Source organism: Leuresthes tenuis, unplaced genomic scaffold (genome assembly GCF_036924035.1).
Source record: "Leuresthes tenuis unplaced genomic scaffold, fLeuTen1.0.hap1 SCAF_18, whole genome shotgun sequence".
NCBI classification, from domain to species: Eukaryota; Metazoa; Chordata; class Actinopteri; order Atheriniformes; family Atherinopsidae; genus Leuresthes; species Leuresthes tenuis.
Window position 1 is genome coordinate 5,381,194 of NW_027325372.1, and position 21,928 is coordinate 5,403,121.

Sequence of the window (21,928 nt, forward strand, 5' to 3'; positions counted from 1 at the left end):
GACCTGAAGTAGTTCAAAGAATGTATTTTAGTCCAAACCATGATGTTTTTTTTATCATGTGAGGTATATATAGGTGAGCCAATCCTCTATGAGCTCTTGGAGCTTTAACCAATCTGAGCTTGGCACCTGTACACTGCAATTTGCATAAATTAGACATAGAAACCACAGCATTTACAACACTTACCAAGTTGCTATGATTTCTAACCCTAAACAACTTACAGTACTGCCTAAACCCAACCAGAAAGTGAAAAGGAGTCTTTATAATGTGTAATTGTGTTGATGAGACACCAAAGGATTCAGGAAAATGGCATCCATAAAAGTCGTGGTTTAGTTGTAAGAACAAATGCTTTTTGTCCTAGCCATGAGCATTCTCTAACTCCAAACAAGTAATATTATTGCCTAAACCCTACCAAATAATAACTAAAGTGTTTTAGTAGTGTTGTCTTGTCATTAACAAATTGACAGATAGAATCAATTTCTTGTCCCATGGTTGAAAGCAGTGTATGTGACTGCAGTCCCTGACCTTCCTCCTTAGGAGAACATTGCAAACTGTTAAAGGAAACGGTTGAAAATGATGAAAACTTTGATGTTAAAGCACTCAAATAAATTATACTTCCCTCTCCCACACATGAAGGCGTGGTCGTTTAGAGGATGCTCCCATTAAAGGGTATTACCAAATCCCTTTAATAGGGATCACATCTGTTTGGTTGCTTTGATCAGGGGATTTGTTGTAAAATGCAAACAGTTCCAACAACGAACATTAATTGTGGCTCTGGATTGTCATTGCTGAGAACCCTTCACTTTGACTCTGAGTCTCTCTCCTCGCTGTGCTACCTTCTACCTTTAACTAGCTTTAACAGCGATTCATGAGACACTGGTGGGAGAGACTGTGCTCCAAAGGCATGCACACGTTTTATGTGAATCATTGGACTTTATGGACTTTGAGTGCAGATTAATTATCTGTTATCTGATTATACTGTGGCCTCTTGTGGCCTTAAGGACCCCCCACCTGTCTGCATGTCACTGATGTTGTACAAAAGGGAATGCTAATGACCTGCAGGAGTGAATTTGATAACTGGAGCTGAATTATTTGAGATGCAGCTCTCACTAATACATTCTCTGTCTATTTATTGTTGTTTATGTACACTTCTGTTTACCTATATATAGTACCAGAATTTCATACAGCTATTTATCATCATGTAATTTGGTTATGACCCAGATCCTCTTCTATTACAGTCAATCTTTTTATTCCCTTACCATGTCACAATTTATTCCTTCGTGACGAGATGAACAATATTTTTTTCTATATGATCTATATATTGTTGTTATTGTTCTCACTGACTGCAAGTTAAATTCAGAATGTATCAAACTGGAAATAACAATATGTTATACAAATGTTATTCATCTTGATGTCTTCTCACTTATCTCCTTTCTTTGTGTGTGCAATAGGTAAAAGCACTCTTGGATTTGATGGATAGTTAGAAGCCGAAGTTAAAAGGATTATACTCAACTGTTGAAAACAGGAAATCCTTGGAGCCAAGACTGATTACTTGTCTGGCAGTGGCCCAACACCTTATCCTCAAGACGGTGGGAGTGCCCATCAGGACACATCTGCTGAGCTCTCACTGCCTGTTAACTTGCTATGAAGCCAAGAAACTTTGCCTGATTTTGAAAGGTTGTCTTGAAGGCAAACAGATCAAGAGTTTGGCAGCAGTCTTTGTGTGCCTTCGGAGTAGTTTCTTTAAGTTTGTTACATATGCTCTTTTATGCTTTCTGAGAGGAGATTTCAACTACAGTTTGTTTGTTGACATGCTTTGCCTCGATACCCCTCAATCTAAAGCAAATGACCTCCATTCATGGTTTTCTTCACAACAAAGCTAAACCTTGGGAAAACTGTCAGTTGTCAAGGAATTGCTTGCCCTCCTACCAAATATGGTAAGAGACGACATCCGTCTGAGCCTCATGCCTTCACTTGCAAGGCATCAACAATGGGTTGGACCCTCTCTGGGGATTGTTCTCCCCCTTTTCCCCGTACGCTCGCTAATTTTTTATTATTTCCTGTCATGTGCTGCAGCAGCAGGTAGTTTACCTGGTATAGAATATGACTATGGTATTAGTCCCAAATTTGTTTGTACACCCATTCCTCCAGAGGCAGACCCTAGCTGCTATTCACCACCCAGCGTGCCCCATGGACCAAGCAGTAACAGCAACAATAATGACCACAGTGGCGGCAGCCGTCGAGGCATGATGTCCGACGAGGCTAAAGCCACTATCTTGCACCTGCGCGAAAGCCTTGTGAGGCAGAAGGAAACCATCCTGGACCAGCGGGAGACCATCAGAGAGCTGACTGCCAAGCTCACCTTGTGTGAGGGCTTTGGGGGTCATCATAGCACTGGTCATCAAGACAGCCACCTTGACAATCATCATGACAACCATCATGACAACAGCCATAACAACCATCACGACAAGCATGACAACCACCACGATGACCACCATGGACGCGGTGGACATGGTAACCATAATGGGCCATCTTCATTGCACCATGGGCCCACAACACACCACAGCGGGGATCATCACTACTCCCACGGCAGCCACAGGCCGGACCCCCACCACCGGAAAGGCTCATCATATAGTAAACACAGCTCCTTCTCTCCAGAACAGACTGGAAAGACACTACAGACATTGAAGGAGAGGCTGGAGAACTTGCAGGTAAGTTGACCATAAAGAATTACACTTATTTTCTACTGTTACTTGTGAGGATTAAAATGATTATAGAACAATAGTTCAAATTTTTCACCTTTACCTTTTTACCAACTCCACTATAAACCTTTTACAGAGTTATCTATTTCTAAGCAATCTCTGGTGGTTGTTCGAGACACCATTATATGTCTAAGACCCCAAAAGACATTTAACTCATAGCCAGTGTTTGTCAATCACTTTAAAGTGACCATTAAGGAGCATTTAAGTCTATGTCACATAGAAATTGAGTACTTTTAGAGAGGAGGTCGGGGAGAATGAATGGATAGATAATGGATGTCATCATAACCATCACAAAAATCCTCTGACATTAAAGTGCTTATTCTACCTCAAACCCTAATCCACACTAAACTACCAAACAGTTGCTTTTTGCTCCTTAACCTGGTCACATGGACATATCATAAAAAGCTTATTTATCTTTCAGTGGTGATATTTAACAGTCTCTGTGGCATAACGTCTGCTGCTGGCGCAGTCCTATGTCAATGAGTAGGAAATTTACTTACATAGTCTATTAATTGGTGTAGGAACAGCTTGGACAGCTGTGTTGACCTACTTTTACTCCAAATGACTCCAGTACTTTATTTTCTTTATAACAAAGTGTTAAGAGTGTTTCATTATCTTGCTTGTTCCCTTTGAGTCATGCACACAGGGATGTAGAGGACTGTTGATCTAAAATTATATTTACACCATGTCTGTGTGAATCAGTTAAATCTTACTGATTATCTAAGACAAGTGTAAAATGCAGTAAAAGTAAACAGTGATTTGCTGCACATAGTGTTGGTGGAGAAAGTTGGATTTTTCTAAGTAAATGCATGAAATTATATCAACAATTTTTTTCGAACCATCTAAGTTTATGACAACGACATGCATATTTAAAGGCAATGCAGTCTCACTCCAGAATATGTATAAGCTACGTTAGGCCACTGCACAAAACGTAGCACAAAACTGTTCCATTCTCTGGGTTAAAAAAATCATTACATAATTTTGTTAGCCGTTTAGAATCATAACATACATATGTTTTGCATGATGTAAAAGTGTTGTGCATGATCAAAAATTTTAATATTCCAAAAAAGCTTAAAAATGCTGCATGTCTGCATCTTCATTCGGTCTAGGTTAGGTGTAGACATATGTGAAAAATGTAAGTTCTTCATTAGTACAAGGTTTGGAATAAATATCGATATCAATAAATACATTTTTACAATTTGACATCACATCACCTGTACTTTCTCACAATTCAAGCACCTGTATTAACACTGCGATGTTAAGACGTGAACAAATGGGCCTATTACACATTTTGTTGTGACATATTGTACAATTTAAGTTATTTCTGCCCACCTCAGTCCCGCTCCACTTGATTTTTTTAGAAAATTGTCCATTTTATGAGCAAATATATGTGACCTGAAACAATCTTAAGAATTTCTCATTTGTAGCAGCTTATAAAACTCATGCAAGAAAAATAATTATTCATGTTATTATTATATTAAGTCATGTTATTCTCTTACACTTCTAAAAAATCATGGGGATATGTCTAGTGTGAAGGATAAACGGGAAGGAATGTACAGCACAAAATGTATTGAAATTATCCATATTATATTTATAAGATGGGTTGCAGCAAGACTAAAGCCTTTCAAAGCTTTATTATGCTGAGGGTCACAATCTCAGCAGCATGCAATGTCCTCTGCTAACGAGATCCGTGGAATTTCCAAATACATTATTCATTCTTTGGTTATTTATGTGTTCTGTTCTTTAGAATGATGCTTTCCTCATTAACCACACGTGAATATTTTGTTCAGTTGTGATTTAACACCACAAAAATGTAACATTCAGCTGGAGTCAACATGTCTCTCACAAACCACCCACTTGTCACCGTAAAGACACACGCCACCTACAAAGCTAATATCAGTACTGTTGAAAATTTCTGATGTCCGAGTTGTTTCAACTCTAATTTTGTCTGTTTTGGCTATCAATGAGCTGATGGTATTCTGCTATTTCAAAGGTGGACGACCAAGAAACTTTGGGAGCCTCATAACCAATAGAAATCTTTCACCTTTAAATTGAATCTTTGTCAAATGGGAAATTTTGTTGCTACTTTTCAGACATTTTGTCTTTTCTATTTGTAGAAATTATGCATTATCTTATAACAGAGAAGAGCATCTGAAAAGCCATACTTCTGCCATCATTCATGACTCATTGTATTACATTACAAAACCTTGCTGTTTACAGGCCTGTGAAAGCCTTATAATTGGTCCAGGTGGTCTCAGACTACACTCTGCTGCACTCTTCAATCTCCCTTAAAGGTGCAAAAAAAAATAAGAGAAGCCAGGATTTGTCCTCCGTCACTCCCTCCTCTAACAAGATGTCTACACCACCAGCTTCTAGTCATGCACCGAAGGGCGCTAGCCAGCCTCACTTTCAATTAGTTTCATCCTCCCTGACGAGGCTATTAATCGTGGCGTGTGCTGGCAGGGAACAAAGCCGGATTTACTGGTGAGGAAGATAAGGATGAGTGAGGGAGAGAAGAGGATGGAGAAAGTGAAGGGAGGGGTGAAAACTTTCCCCACTGCAACTTTAAATGTCATACTACAATTCTTCCTGATTGAAATTTCTGGACTGCCGGCCCTTTGGTCTGGTCTAAAGAAATAGCTTCCAGCTCAGTTCGTGAAATGTGACATTACTTCTTGACATGGAAGTAACACAATAGATCTATCTCCTGGCCTTCTCTGCAGTAGCTATAACAAACGAAAACAAAGCACTTTTAGGTGAAAGTGAAATCATATCTGAAATTGAACGCAGCAATGTTCAAAGATGCAACAATTTGTTTTTTGTTTTTTTGGTATGTTGATATTATTACTATATTTTACAAATCCAGAACATCTATCTGTTGAATAAAAACAAATGTATGAATGAATGAACAAATGAATTACTTAGCACTGTCATTGATGACACTAATGATGGCAATGAGGATTAAAAATAATAACCATTCATAATGGTCGTAAGTATTCTTGTGTAATCTGTTAAAAGAATTTTGCAATGGTAGGGTTTTTGAGTGTTAAATATCTAAGTTTCTCAGTCCAGAAGATTAAGGGACTGATGTCTCCTCTGTATGCAGCTTGCTACAATGATTTTTGGTTATTAAGTGTTCTATGTGTCCACAGGCCAGGAATTCTTCCAGTTCCTACTCAAGTTCCCTGAGAGAACTCCTCCAGCGAAAGATCAATGCCCTTGAAGACCAGTTGCACACATACTACAGAGATCACCGTGAATACGGTCACCATAACGACCACCACGGAGATAATCATGATGACCATCACGACGACCACCACGGCCCCGGCCACCATGATGACCATCATGATGACCATCACGATGACCACCACGATGACCATCATGATGACCATCATGGCACTGGTCATCATGACGACCACCACGATGACCACCACGATGACCACCACGATGACCACCACGACACAGGTCATCATGAAGACCACCATAACAGCCACTACAGCAACAATCACGGCAGCCCCAGATACACACATCAGAGCAGTCACCACAATCGGCATGACGATCACCATTATGATAACCACCACGACAGGCACCACAGTTGGCATTATGGACACTATGGCAACCATCAACGCAGCCACCATGATGACCATCACAATGACCATCATGATGACCACCACGATGATAACCATGGCAGCAGTCCCCATGACGATCACCATGGACCTGGACACCATGATGACCACCGTGATGACCACCATGACGATCACCACGATGACCACCATGGAAATGACTACCATAATAACCATCATGGCAATGATCATCATCCAAGTCGGCTGCCTCATAGCAGCAAGGAGAGCAATCTGCGAGGCGCCGGGCACAGCAAGCTGGAAACAGTTTTCAACCAACTACACCACAGCAATGACCATGGTATAAACACATGCACACCCTTACCTTAAAATAAGTTTTCATACTTAAGTTTAATTGCTTATGTACAGAGGACTTGATTTTTGTCCCAAAAAAGAAGTCAGGTCCCCTTAATGTGACTTTGTTAACAGATTTGTTATTATTATTTGTTATGAGACCTTTAATTTGTCCTTACCCTGATAACATTTGTGGTAGCACTTTCTTGTGCTACCATCAAAAATAATTACTCCATATTTCGTTTTGTTGGTGAAATCAGCTTACTGTGGTCCATTGCTGTATTGCCAAAGGTTCGATATTTTAAGACTTTGGACATACATAAAGCTAGAAACACCTATTGCTTTGAGATACAAGGTAAAACTCCTTATCTTTTTTGCTTTGCATTGTGGTAGCAGGTCTGGTCATGCATGCTCTTGAGTCTCTTCTGTGCAGTTAGGAGCTTTCTGCTTTAAGTATAATTTATTTTTGCATATTTACTGCGGAAATTTACTCCAAAAATCAAGGTGAGGAGAGGAATCATTTCGCCAAGTTCACAATTTAATTTCTTATCTTTAAAAAGACATAAGCAAACTATATAGTAACCACTGTAACATGGTTACAGTCTCAAGCTATTTGTTATTTGTTACACAGTGCATGACACACCAGTGTGAAAAATGAAAGGTGGCAAATCATCCATTGACAAACGCAAAAGAGTCAAATATCTCTTGCTTAGCAGGTTTACCTACATTTAAAAAAGTCAACATACATGTGCTAATCTTAGTGTTAAAAGGTTAAAATGCTGCTTATTCTAATAGGAATCATGGTATTTAATTGTTAATCAGTTCTTCTATTTTGAATTGCATTGTTGTTTTACAATTCAAAAGTTAAAGTTCAAATCACTATTTTGATCATTTAGCTTGTAACAGTAAAAAAACCTGGCACAAGAAGAAAATCCTGTCTCAGATGTGTTGTAGGTAAAGCAGACACAAGCTACAATGACTCATGAGGCTGGTCACAAAAAGCTAAATGAAAAGTAAACCACCAACAGCAGTGTCGAGTACATAACAGACAAGTGATGGGTGTGCTCTTTGAAATGAATGGCTTGAATCTAAACTTTTTCTCTTTCTCACCAGGAAACCACAAGAAGCTTAAGAGTCCCAGCGCTTTCCTGCTCGACTTCCCCATGAGGACTAATTACATGTACGCCAGGATGAAACGGACGGTGGTCAGCGAGATCTTCGCCATGACCATCTGTCTATGGCTGAAGCCAGGGGAAGGTCCAGGCCTCGGCACCCCCATCTCCTATGCTGTGCCTGGGCAAGCTAATGAGCTGGTGCTTATCGAATGGGGCAGCAACCCAATGGAGCTGCTAATTAATGACAAGGTGAAGGCAATGCATTGTTATCATATATACAAACCTGCACCATCTGATTTGGGCCAGCTTGTTCTCATGCCACAACCCCTTGTGACCTAAATACTGTGAAAAAGTTTTTGTTGAAATTCAGGGGCAGGACATGTCTACTTGTGAAAGGGTTTATGGGTTGTTTTACCCAGCCATTGAAAAATACAAATAGTATAATTTTGTTAGAAGAAAAAAAACAAAATAGTAGAAAATAAAGTTTACAGTAAATAAACTATCAAAAGTATGATTAAAAAATGGGAAGATTGGTAAACAGTTAGATTTCTATAACATGCATGAAATATGTATCTGTCATCATAAAATAAAATGTAATTTACAGCATTACCTAAAAATATTTACACACTGAAACGTACATCAGTGCCATGACAAGGAACCCAGTTTTACTGGTTTACACAACTAGTTTACGCACATTGTTAAACAAGGCAGTGAACCACACAATCACACCACAATAAACAGCATTTTACCACACAAAACCAGCTAAAATAAAACATCTTCCCCACTATCTGGACTCCAGAAAGTCAGTGAGATAAATTAACAATCTGAAAAAATGTGAGTTATGTCTCTAAAAGGGAATCATTTCAAGTGATAAGGACACAAAAATAAGAATATGGAATAAATGCAAACAGTTAGGAGATGCTATGACAGCATGGCCTGCCTTTGTACAAATCATTTTTGAATTTGCTTTGGATGTTAACCATCACTGCTGTTGCGTTTGTCCAATTTATTATAGATCCTGATGTACAAAAGCATTCACTACATCTGAGGCAGTAGGTTGTTTTTATCTGAACAGACCAAATTCACAGCTATGCATCTTCAACATCTGGATTTGTGGCTAAATTGTGAAGTATTCAGTCATTACTAAATCAGATTGCAAAGCCTATTTTGAGTTTGTCACCGACCAAATGTAATGTATGTTAAATGGTCTAAACTTTCAACACCTTTTTAAACGTGGCTAGTTTCTGCAAAGTTCACATATTTTTCTCAATCAGACACACTCACATAATGAAGAGAGAATTGGGGACAACACATGTTGATCTAACCGTACAAAACAAAGCAATGTGTTTCATTGAGAAACAAAATATAGAAAAAAAAATATGTTGTCAGGTTTTGATCTTTCCTTTTGTAATTCTGAAGTTATTTTTCAAAATCAGACATTTTTTATTCATTTTCATCTTTCACAACAGCTTCAGACCTATATTTTTCTTTTACCTACAATAGCCCCAACAGGCCATCATAACAGTTTCACTGAAGTAAATATTACATTATTAGTATTATCACTGTAGAACTGCTTTGTAGCTGTATACCATCCAGGGACTTAGGTTTTAGTGCAGCAGCTCTGTGATACATTCATGTATTTTAAGTTTTTGTAATTGCTTATCAGAAAGCAATGATTGAACAGGAGATGTCCACAGTCTAAAATGACCCAGTTTAATTGACATTTACTATACAAATTGCTGACATACAAAGAAATAAATGAGTCTATTAGCCTTGTAATCTTTTTTTTTTCTGATACCTTTTCCTCTGAGTGGAGGACAGATGGTTGTCTTTTTCCTTTCCTTTCCTTGCCCCAGTACTGTGTGCAGTGAACTCAACAAAGCAGTCCACAAAGCAATTAATCTTGTTATTGTCTCGAACTGATTGACCTAATTGTCTGCAGGAGACACCAGGAGGGATAAACTGTCATGTTTGTCATCTGTGAGTCTCAAACTTGGCTGTCATCAAACTGATCAATGACACAGTTAAATGATCTTGCACAGTAATCTCAGTTTTTAATTCATTTTTGGGGTTTAAACTGGCCTTGAGTAGATATTCTCATATTGTAAAAATGTACTTCCCTGACATGAGCATATGCATGTAGGGCTTGTGGATACTCAAATGACCTGACCTGAGTTCTTAGAGATCTGGATGGAGTCAAACCTTTTAGTTTATTTTCCCCCTAAGCTGAAAGAAACTTGTCAGACCTAGATCATTCCATTACCCTTTCTGGGACTGACTTTCTGACTCGATGTAGATGTATAAGAGACTGTTTAAAGACAGGAAAGAACAGTGACGTCGACTGTTTCTTTCTGAATCAGTGGTAGTATATCTCTCTTTCTCTCCTCGTTTGTGTTTAGGCGGTGACGTTGCCCATCACCATAACGGATGGGAAGTGGCATCATGTTTGTATAACGTGGTCAACACGCGATGGTGTTTGGGAGGCCTACCAAGATGGAGTGAAGAAGGGCTCTGGGCAAAACCTGTCAGCCTGGCACCCAATCAAACCAGGAGGGATCTTCATCCTGGGCCAGGAGCAGGTAAGAAATAAAGAATACTTTATACAAACCCTATTACCAGAAAAAATAAAGATCATCTTTTATGCATTTGAATCTCCATTTAAGAGACATGTAAAATCTAATAATTTTTGGGTCTTCACTCATTCAGATTCATTGGATTTGGAATAACAAATGTAGAATTTGATGGAAAATTCTTTCAGCAGCAGATTAACCAGTGACAGGTGAGGGAGTCAGGTTTGGGTATATAAGGAGCATCCACCCAAGGCTTAGTTGTCCTAAACAAGAATGGATCATGGCTTACCACTTTATGCCAAACCCCATCAGAAAATCATCAATACCTTCCAAAAAATATTGTATTTTTCTATGCAAAAGTAGATTATATTTCTATTTCTCCACCGTGGTTCATAATATTGTGAACAGATTCAGAAAGTCTGAGGATATCTCAATGTGTAAGGCCATGGAATCCATCTCAGAACAGAAATGTAACCTGAACCTATATGACACGAGGTAACTTTGGGCTCATCTCAGATAGACAGAAAAACTGTGGACATGTAGTTTGTGGTCTCCCGAGTCCACAATTCAGCTGCCTTGAGCATAAACTGATGTTTTATGATGCGTGCGAAAGGCAAAAAAGATCATCCAAAATGTTAACAAAGAAAGGTTCAAAAGTCGGCGTCTGATGATACGATATGATACAATGTGATGTCATATGACATGATATCATATCATACGATACAATACGATGCGATGCGATACGATGCGATGCGATGCGATGCGATACGATACGATATGATACAATGTGATGTCATATGACATGATATCATATCATACGATACGATACGATGCGATACGATACGTTATGATACAATGTGATGTCATATGACGTGATATCATATCATACGATACGATATGATACTGTACGATACGATATGGGGTGCATTGATGTTGATGAATGAATTAGTTCATATATGTGAAGGTGCCATTGATGCAGAGGCATACTGTATATTGGAATTTATGCAAGAAATATGCTACCATCAAGGTAATGTATTTTACCAGGAGGTCCATGGTTGTTTCAGCAGGACAGTGCCAGACCTCATTCTGTATAGCTTCCAGCTGTGTGGCCTCATAAACACAGTGTGTGTACTTGACTGGCCTGCCTGGAGTCCAGATCAGCATAAAGAGGAGGATCAGACAGTGATCCTGTCTAATGTGGATCCTTCTTTAAACTGCAACAATTAGTATACTTGGTTCCCAAATGATTAAAAGAAGTTCATTAAAAGAAAGATTTATGTTACACAATGTAAAACTTGTTTATATACAAACTTTGTCAATGCGTTGCAAATTTCAAAATTGTTTATATTGTATCTTCTATATACAATCAGGACACTGGATTGTGAGGACACTGCTGATATGTCCTTTGTTGTTATATCTTTTAACTAAAGGTTCAAATGCAATAAGAATTTACAGGTTAAGGGTTTTGTTAAAAATAATTAAATAATTTCATTAGAGAAATGATAAACTTTACCAATTTTTCTAGAAACAGGTTTTACTTTCAAAGCTGTTAGAGGCAACAGCCAGATTGAACTAAAACTATGGGTGTAATAATGTGTTATCACAATTAGGATGAAGCAAAGAATCACTTGTTAATCCTAACCATAATGTTGACCTTGATTAGACTTAACTATACTCAAGTGACAAATCAGCTTCTTGCCAACTACAATTTTAACTTTATATTTGTCAAGTTATTTTCTTCTTTTTTGTCACCTATCAGTTTAAGATTAGTTTCAATCCATAATTTAAATCTTGACAATTTATTAATCTCTTTCTACAGGACACAATGGGAGGCCGATTCGACATCACTCAGTCCTTCACAGGAGAGATGTCAGATCTCCAGTTCTGGTCCAGAGTCCTAACAGCCAATGAAATCCATGCACAGGCGACGTGTGGAAGCCACTTAGTCGGTGATGTCATGTCATGGTCCGAAGAATGGGTGGAGCTCCACGGAGGGCTCACTGAGCTTCCTTTTGACCCCTGCCACTAAAGATAGCAGGGGTGAAAAAGAAGCTGAATTCTCAGAGGCAAGGCTGTAGGATCATGTGATTAAATGCCTGTGTCAAAAATAGATGGAGAGCAGACATACAATTTGTTCACGCATCAAGGAAGAGGCAACAACCATTTTTTTCTCTGGTTTTTCAACCTTCTAGTCTACAGAACTTAAGTAACCCAAGCCCGTTCATGGGTGACTGGCAGAGCAAGGAGTTATGCTGCTTTTTCTCAGATCCTCTTTTTTTTCCATTTTTTATTTTTATCTTTATTTTTTGCCATTCCTGTCTGATCTTTCTGCCTTCTCCACCTACACCGTAACTTCCACGCTCTACGCAGGACAGTTTTGAAAGCTCCAAAGAGCACGAAGCTTTGGATTTTCTGCCTGTTTGGTCATGAGTGCAGTTGCACAGGGGAATCCAACACATATAATAGGATTTCCCTTCACAAGAACAGTTTGTGATCATGTTGGTTGTCATTAACTAGCTTGCTGTGATCAACATAAACATTACAAGAAGGTGAAAGGGATACTAAAAGAAACGAGAGAAAAAACCACATCAGCAACTGAGTAGCTATGACATTGTTGCAGGACTTTATTTGTTTTTTTTTACAGTGCAGGTCAAGTTTGACATGGTGATAGCACAACGTACTAATGTTGATTTGCACATTATAATAGTATTTCATATTGAAACGCTGCTGCAGGCTTTTTGTAGAAAGAAAAATGCTTTTGTGGCATTTAAAAGATTAAATGCATGGTGTATGTGTTCTAGCAAATGTTGCACTTTATCAATGCAGGACTGAATGTGTTTTAAACTGTAAATATCCTCTGTCTTCAAGTGGATGACTGTCAAAGGGTTGTTACATAACACCAAGAAGGTTTAATGTCAGATGTGACACGTTACGGCAAGAAGCCACCTAACAGCATCAAGTTAATTGGCCTTCAACGTGTCAGTGCGGTCCTGCCAATGTTTCCTCATCAACCGATGGCTTATGGTGGGATTTACTGGTGAACACCTGACCTGATCCTGCCTATTTCTGACCAGCTCAAACCACATGGCAGAGTCGCACCACACCAACACATACACACACTTGCATATGCTCAAAGAAGCTACGGAAGTAAAAAAAAAACTAAAAAAAACACCACTGATGTTGTGCTAGCTGCAATTTCACGTTTTTATAATAAAACACTTTTTTGTACAAGTAAATTATATCCCATAGTCTATTTTTGATCCTAAAAGGAATGTATCATATTTACCATATTGTAAATAAGAACATAGCACTTTCTCAATCTCTACTTAACCTTGTGTTTGTTTGTAAAGCACATCTTTGGTAAAAAAAAAAAAAAAAAAGGCCTATTTATTTGCTTATTTTAACCATATTCCCAGACAACACTGCTTCTCTTTGTTGGTAATCAAAGGGAATATCTGAACTTCTCATTATAATAAAGTCTCTCAATATATGGGCCACAACATTTTCACCTTTTAGCAATAGATATCTGTAAAATGGTTCTTCGTAATGCCAAGGTAAAGGAACAGATGAATTTATGCTCCTGTTTCCTCTCATAATAGTGGGCCAAATGTATGTGAGATTTATTTGAAAGTTTTGCTCTGGTTTTGTCACTTGGACTTCATTTTACACACTTCCTTCTACCAATAAATGGTGTCGTTTGTCAGCTTAATCGTGACGTTAAAATGAGAAATACGGTAGTATGAATTATCAACATAAAGACTTGCTTGTCCTTGCCTTTGATGTATATTTTAACATTTCATAGTCTTTGTTATATCTATTCTTGTGTCTTTGGCTGTAAATATATTCAAGTATTACAGTGAGTTCATTCAACAGCTCATCCCCTGTGTGTAAGCCAAAAAATATCAACTGAGTTGTAAAACTTGAAAGAGAGAGTAAATATTGTAAATATGTAATGATTTTGAATAAAATTATTCAAAATATTTAATTATTTCCAACACAACTATAAACTCATTGCTTTATTGTGTAAAGCACAGTACAGTAAGTAAATGGAATTCATATATGTCATCATATCACAAGAAATTGTCACAAAAAGCCAAGTTTAATTGCATAGTTCAGTTGATGTGCAGCTTAATTGGGCCATTTCACAAGACCACTGGACCATCTTTGTAACAATTTACCTGCATAGGAATGGACACTGTGGACTGTATAAGAAAATGTTCAAGACATTCTGCCACTTCTAACGCTTTTTGAGGGAAATCATCGTACATGCAAGTGTAGCTGAATTCCCTGCACAAATGTTGTCTTTAAGGTAATTGAATGGTGATTTGGTCAGACGATGCTGTAGTTGTTAAATCAGGATTTCATTAGAGCAGAGTGACAGCCTGAAAATGGTCTTAAAAGTTTTAACACTGATTTTTAGTTACACTTTTTTTATGCATTTAGCCATCTGACAAAAGAAACTAAGAAATATATAAAGGAGAATAGTTTTATGTGAATTTGGCTGTATTATTAATGTTTTACTGTTTTTGCAAAAGCTAGAGCATGTGTAGAGCACCATGTCCCATTTGAGTCTTGCTGGGCAAATACATGAAGAGTAATTTGATCCTCGATAACTTCTCCTGGGTGTGTCTGGATTTAAGAAGCTCAATTGTGTACATCTGTTAGACTGATATGCCTACATGCATTTTAAAAATTCATGTTTTGGTCAGTGTAACAATAATTTGTTTTCTTCTGATATCATATAAATATGCTTACTGTTTTTACTTGTGACTGGACACAAAAATAACTCTATAGTAAAACTAAAGTAAAATAACTCTACATCCAATGTGACCAAGATTTGTGAAGATGTCACAAAACCTTTGTTGCATCACATTTAAGAGGCAGCAAAGTCTCCATTTGCAGGTCAGCGGGTTGGGTTGCTTTTATGTTGTTGTTTTACGTATTCAAAACTACTTGGTTCAGGTCAGGAAAACATTTCGACTTGTGTTAACACAGACATTTTTATAACGTATTGCATCAAAATATCCTTTTCCTAGATTACTGGCTGCAGAATCCTACCACCTCGGCTAAACACACAAAACAGGATGGAAACATGAATCAGACGTCCCACTAAAACACTTCCTTTTGAAAATCATGCTGGGTGGCATGAAAAAAAAACTGTTCACCAGCATGAAAGTCTTCTGTTCCGTAACTATTTTACGTTTTGCTGTGAGACACATCACATCAGGAAAACGTGAGGAGGAGATTTATGACAGCGCACTACTATGATATGAGTGCTCATGCTATAATATGAGTGCAAGATTATTGCTAATTAAATGTTTAAAATGATGTTTTATTTGGTGTACAGGTGGTGAAAAGGGTCCAGCTGCTGACTCTCTACAGGGTATATTTTTGTGAGCCACACAGAGAAATAACCAATCTTGTTTCTGAATATGCACTCCTGTTTTCAAAGTTGCAACAACAACTTCCTTTTAAGTGCACATGAAACAGCATGCGGAGTGCGTTTTGCTCCTTAAAACATTTAGAATTAAAACCAAAGTTAGACAGGCTGCCCACACCCTCAAAAGGCATACTCTTCCCTGATTGGTCAGCTCTAGTGGCGTGATCTGGCATCGCCTGCCCAACCCTCCAGTCTGCCAAAGTTGAAGGGTATCATTGGATGAAAAGTTAGTGTATTCCAACAAGTGCAGGATGAGTCTTCAGCATTTTCAAACAGTTCTCCAGGACATTAAGAACACTTTATGTTACCTTGGGGGCAGACAATGATGTACTGAATGTTTATTTTATAGTTCAAGACAGCATGTTGTATAAAAGCATTTCAACATCTCATTTGGTTTCTTAGGAACTTTAAAACTGCCAGACTTGAGTGGCTGGTTTGCATCATTATTCTTTATTAGACGTCAGCTTCTTTAACTTATATGAGAATTTTACAAAGTAGATGGAAATAATAGACAAGCACTGGACAATTCTGCATTAATGTAGTGAATTGTGAGAGCGCACCTATGAGTGTCGATTCTTTGTTGGATCGTCATGGGAGTGAACAATGGATCAGCTGTTCTGGAAGAAGAAACTCCTAAAACATCCACAGACAGAAGTAACTTGTTTTTTTTCATTCTCATAAGTGGTGTCTCAGGACAGCAGTAGAAATGCATTATTTAACATGAATTTGAATGTGAAAAATTGACGGCTTTGCACCTAAAAACAAAGATCAAGTGCTTGAAGTGGATTTTCGCAGTGCTTGTAATTTCTATGGTTGATATTTTGGCCTCATATTGATTCAGTTGTGTGAAGTGGGTTTCAGAAGAATACTGTGAATTCATTGTTGTGTTTGTTAATATTTAAAAGATGATAAGCTAATTCTGTTCTCAGTTTAAAGGTGAGCATTTTTTTTACTTATCTTCAGTGGTGTTCGGCCATGTTTCAGGGTTTTCTTAGGTTTTCAGAAGCACTTTATCCCATTTCATTAAAGTGATTTTAATGTGGAGATAATAACATTAAATATGAATTTTTTGTTGCAGAAACAATGTCCCAGATACTTGTGAAAATCTACAAACACCCCTGTGAGAATGTGGCAGAAGTGTTTTCTTCAGAATACCCAAAACTAAATGTAAAACTATCAGCATGGTTGGATTTCATTAGAGGTAAGTGGTAATATATTCATACTGCTGCACTGTTGGGCTGATTTGGATGTGCTAATATTTTATGAAATGTGCTGCACTGTGGTAATTGAACTCCTACTGACATGACAGTTTACATTTAATTAAATTTTTTCGGTTGTGCTGTCTCTCAGGTTCACTCAGTCAGTACAGACAGCTGTCTCATTACTTATCTCTGCTCTGCTTCCCATCATCATTTTGCTGCAGACTCAGTCCTGTAAGTACTTCATGTTACATTCACCACAGTGACCAGTACACTGCAACACATGCAACCCAAGATCAGAAATAGTTAAAACAGTCTAGGAGATGTCAGTCCAAGATATTTAATCTTATTTGTTTTTGTAAATTTGCTTCCATTCCTGTATTTCAGGCCTGCAACATATTCCCAAAAAGTTTGGACGTACCAATTAAGGGCTTGACGGAGCTGAAAATAATAGTAATAATGTTGTTGTTTTAAACAGGCAATGTCAACAGGTGATTGCAATCATGATTTGGTACAAAAGCAGTATTCACGAAAGACTTTGATGAGTGAAGACAGTTTTGAAAAAAAAATGTGGGAAAGGCTCAATTAGATTTTCTAAAACAACGTTCCTTATGGGAAGATTACAGTCAAGAGCTTACTCTGGATTACTTTGGTAAACCTTTTTCAAGCACCCCCACAATGGACAGTCCTCCAGTGGAAACATATGTCTTTGGTCAGAAATAATCAGTATTGTAGGTCTTTTTTACAAGAAATGAACACCTTTGTTCAGGACCAAAGATGAAATGGAAAATCCAGTCATGTTATTAGCAAAAAGTCTAAAAGCCAGGCTCTGTGATGGTATCGGGTTTTGTCAGTGTTCTTGGGAAAATGCTCTCTGAGATTTTCGAGTTGCATATGCTGCCTTCAAGACCACATGTTTTCTAGGGATATCCATAGATATTCTTTCAACTTAAACAACTGGAAAGGCCATATCATATATCATATGATTCACATAATTTTCATACTCATTCAACCATTCAGTCGGCCTGCATTTGGGGGAAAAATTCCCCCTTTGTGGCTTTATAGGGCCACTTTATCCCCTTATTGGGAGGGGGTCAAGCAACCATATCTTTATATTCTCTTGCATGCATTCGCCCACATCGACTCATCTGAATATACAATTTTCTCCACATCTCTGTAGATCAGTTATAATGGTTTTTGCACCACTGAACTCTCAAATGTGCATTCATCTTTGTAATGATGGGTTTATGCAGGTCGCTATGTTTTTTCATTCTATTTGCATAATATTTGCTCAATTTCTGCCCAGTCTGCCCCACATTTTCATATAGAAGGGAATAATGAGGGTTATAACCATCAGTAGTTCTTATCCATTTGAACAGAGGAATGACCATCATCCAAGGTCTGGAGAATGGAGGAGGAGGCGTGCTTTTTTAACACATCCCCACACTGTAATTCAAAAGAGAGCAGAAAATGGCTTCAGCAGTCACAAAACATAAAATCATGTTTCTATTTCTGCACAAAAAATGTTCTTTGTAATAACTTATCAACAAGATTATTTGTAAAACATCTAAATATAAGTTTGTCATAGATACCGATGTATTTATGCTCTTTAACTCTGAAACTATTTGAGTCACTGAATGAGAAATAATTGATGTGATGATGAGGACAATGTTGATGTGCTGTATCAGTGCTTTAAGTTATAGCCGAGGGAAAGGTTAAAGTTAAGTTAAAATAGCCTTTTTAAGAGCTTGTAGTACAAGTCCTAAGTTTACTAACAGTTATGTTGCTGCCAGTATTAGGCAGTTTTACATATTAATTCATGTATTCATCAAAGTTCCCTAATTGAGCCTAATCTCAGGGACACACGTTGCTCTTGTTTTTTAAAGCACTGTAATACAGATCTCTGTATGTGCTTATGTCATTGTCAGTGTGATTATGTCTGAGATTTTCTTGTTTTCTGTTGCTTGTTTGGTTTACTGTTCGATGAAAAACTCTTAGAAACAGCTGGAACGTGCTCAGATAATGCAGAAAGGCTGTTAAAAAAAGCAGCAACACCAAAAGTGTGACTATCAAAACCAGTGAACTGTGCAGGTGTAGTTGCATCTGTTTTTAACTCACTTTTCTTTACTGACAATGGAAACAAAGATGGCAGCATTAGGATTATTTCTAGGAGTATACATTACTCCTATGTGCAGTTTTCTTTAAACCCATATACACTGCCGGCACACCTGAAGCATTTATCAGCTATCAATAACTGAATAAGGTGAAGTCAGTCAGCAGATTTAAACCCCAATGAACATTTTCTCCTCTGAGAAGGGAAATTCTGATTGATTGTAATGAACATACTCTGAAGGAGGCTGCTTTGAAGGCCTGAAAGGGACTTTCCACAGAAGTCATTTATATGAGTGGGTTCTACTATTTCTGCCATCATTGCATCAAAGAGCTTTGAAACCAGATATTTGGCTTTTACATTCTCATTTCCTGTGATACAGTTCTCCACCCCAAAACATGATCATCTGTTCAAGGATTGTGCGATCTCTAGTGTTCATGAGAGCAACTGTCTGCATATTAAGTGTCCAAATGGTGTCAGTGAGGCTGACAGTCAGTGTATTTTAGGCCTAACTGTGATAGTTTTCTAAATCTATTCAAGCAGTTTTGATTTTTAATCCAAACCGAATGAAGTTATGGCCCAGAGTCGACCTATTAATCCAGAAGAATATGATTCACTTAATGACTGTGCTTACTGTGATAAAGGGAGTTTCTCTCCTAGTAAAGGGCCCTTTAGTAATTTAGTTGGGAATTGTTTCCTCTTTGACACATAATTTTTTAGCCCGTATCCATGGATACATGTTGGATACATCCATGGATACAGTAGACACAATCTCCCACACCACCCTTCTTGACAGATTAGCATCTATTGGCATTTCCGACACACCCCTGAAATGGTTTAAATCTTATCTCTCTGGCTGCACTCAGTTCATCCAGTTGAAAACCTTCACATCCCAACCATCTCTCCTCTCCTCTGGTGTTCCCCAAGCCTCTGTATTCAGCCCTGTCCTGTTCATCATCTATCTCCTTCCCCTTGGTCAGATTTTTTGCAGATTCAACATCCACTTCCATTGTTATGCGGACAACACCCAGCTCTACCTTTCAACCAAATCTCCACTTTCCCGCCCTCCTCCCTCTGTGACTTCTTACAAGAAATCAAAACTTGGTCGTTTTCTGATTGTCTGAAACTCAACAGTGATAAAACAGGTTCTCCTCATTGGTTCCAAATCCACTCTTACTAACACTCAAAGTTTCACCCTCCCCATTGATAACTCCTCTGTTTCCCCGTCCCTACAGGTTGAGAGTCTGGGTGTCGTCCTTGACAGTACGCTCTCATTTCATACCCACATCAATAACATTACCCGATCAGCCTATTACCATCTACGCAACATCAACCGTCTCTGTCCATCCTTTAATCCCAACTCTACTGCCACCCTGGTACACACTCTGGTCACGTCCCGCCTGGATTATTGCAACTCCCCCCCCCCCCCCCATACCTCTCTGACCTCCTCCATATCAACACCCCTTCCCGGACACTTATGTCAACCTCTTTTATCAGCCTCATTGTCCCTCCTGTCCGTTTGTCCACCATGGGGGCCAGAGCCTTCAGCCACTCTGCCCCCGGTCTCTGGAACTCCCTCCCCCCCAGCATCAGGAACATTGACACATTCTCCACTTTCAAATCCCATCTGAAAACCCACCTTTTTAAACAGGCCTACTCCCTCTAACTCTCTTTTCTCTTAGTGATCTTAATTATTTTTGTTGTTGTTGTTTTGTAAGGTGACTTTGAGTGCCATGAAAGGCACGTGTAAATAGAATGTATTATTTTTATTATAAATAGTTTTATGTCATTTTCTATTGTTATTGTGTGTATGATACCACGATGGCTCAGATCACCTTGATGTCTCAGTCCCAGCTGACTCTGCAGGAAACCAAACTGAAAGACCTCACCAACAAGCTGGATAAGCTCAACCAGTCACCTCCTGTTCGCCCAGTATCCTGCTCTAAACCAGTACTGCCCTGTTAGCAACTCCACTACTGGTGGTGAGTGTGTGATGGTGCTTCAGTAAGAACTTTATGATGAGAACATGTAAATGTTTGCTCACAGTCCTTAGCTGGTATAAAAGGGATCGCAGGTAAGACCTGTTTTTAATTTCAAGCTAAAAATCAGGGGTTTGGGGGTATTTGGGTTGCGCTGAAAGGCAACAGATGTCAACAGAGGCTCCACATGGATATCAGATCAAATATTTAATATCTTCTAATGATTGCGAGTATAGGAAAGGCGAACATTAAAATATGAGCTTGATGAAGTATGAAATTGGCACCCCAATGGCAATTAAAACAACGGCAATTTTTTTTTTCAAAAACCGTTTCACAAAGCAGGTCTGATTTGCACAGTTATTTGCAAAGATACACAAACCATAATCGGCTCAACCGTGGCAGTTTTAGGACGGCTCTTTGATTTCAGATAAGAGGTATGTTGTCCTTTCTGTAGTTATCTGTAACTGCAATGATACGTGCAACATCATGTTTTCAGTCAAGTTTATACAGCACAAACCAAATCTAATACAACAGTCCTTCTTTAAATTAGAAACACTTATTATGACTCAGTATGATTTTATAGATCGCTAACTACATCTTTGAGAGTGTTTGTGAGGTTGAATCGACACATCTAAAACAGCTTCAGTGAGAAACTGAATACTGGAGCCATCATGAGGAAGAACAATGATTGCAAGACTGTATTCATTTTAGGGATATTGAACATTTGAAATGTGAAAAAAAAGTATTTGTGAAATGGTAATTTAGGCATCCACGGGCTAGAAACCGCCATCTAGGGAACCTTCAAATAGCGGTTAAAAGTTTGACCCATACCCTGGCATGG

The 21,928-nt window shown here is 38.3% G+C and overlaps 1 protein-coding gene across 1 annotated transcript; it reads left to right on the top strand.

Moving 5' to 3' along the window:
* Window positions 1-1,932: 1,932 nt before the first annotated feature.
* Window positions 1,933-12,388, top strand: LOC140275619 (uncharacterized). Its single transcript, XM_072371134.1, has 5 exons — window positions 1,933-2,709; window positions 5,913-6,681; window positions 7,788-8,038; window positions 10,189-10,368; window positions 12,179-12,388. The coding sequence occupies exons 1-5, from the start codon at window positions 1,933-1,935 to the stop codon at window positions 12,386-12,388; spliced, it is 2,187 nt and encodes a 728-aa protein (XP_072227235.1).
* The last annotated feature ends 9,540 nt before the right edge of the window (window positions 12,389-21,928 follow it).

What these genes read in the sequence shown, in the direction of transcription:
- LOC140275619 (XM_072371134.1), top strand. Translation starts at nt 1,933, where the DNA reads ATGGTAAGAGACGACATCCGTCTGAGCCTCATGCCTTCACTTGCAAGG. An exon ending in AGAGGCTGGAGAACTTGCAG is followed by an intron (nt 2,710 to 5,912) that starts GTAAGTTGACCA and finishes ATGTGTCCACAG; the next exon opens with GCCAGGAATTCTTCCAGTTC. An exon ending in TCATCCTGGGCCAGGAGCAG is followed by an intron (nt 10,369 to 12,178) that starts GTAAGAAATAAA and finishes CTCTTTCTACAG; the next exon opens with GACACAATGGGAGGCCGATT.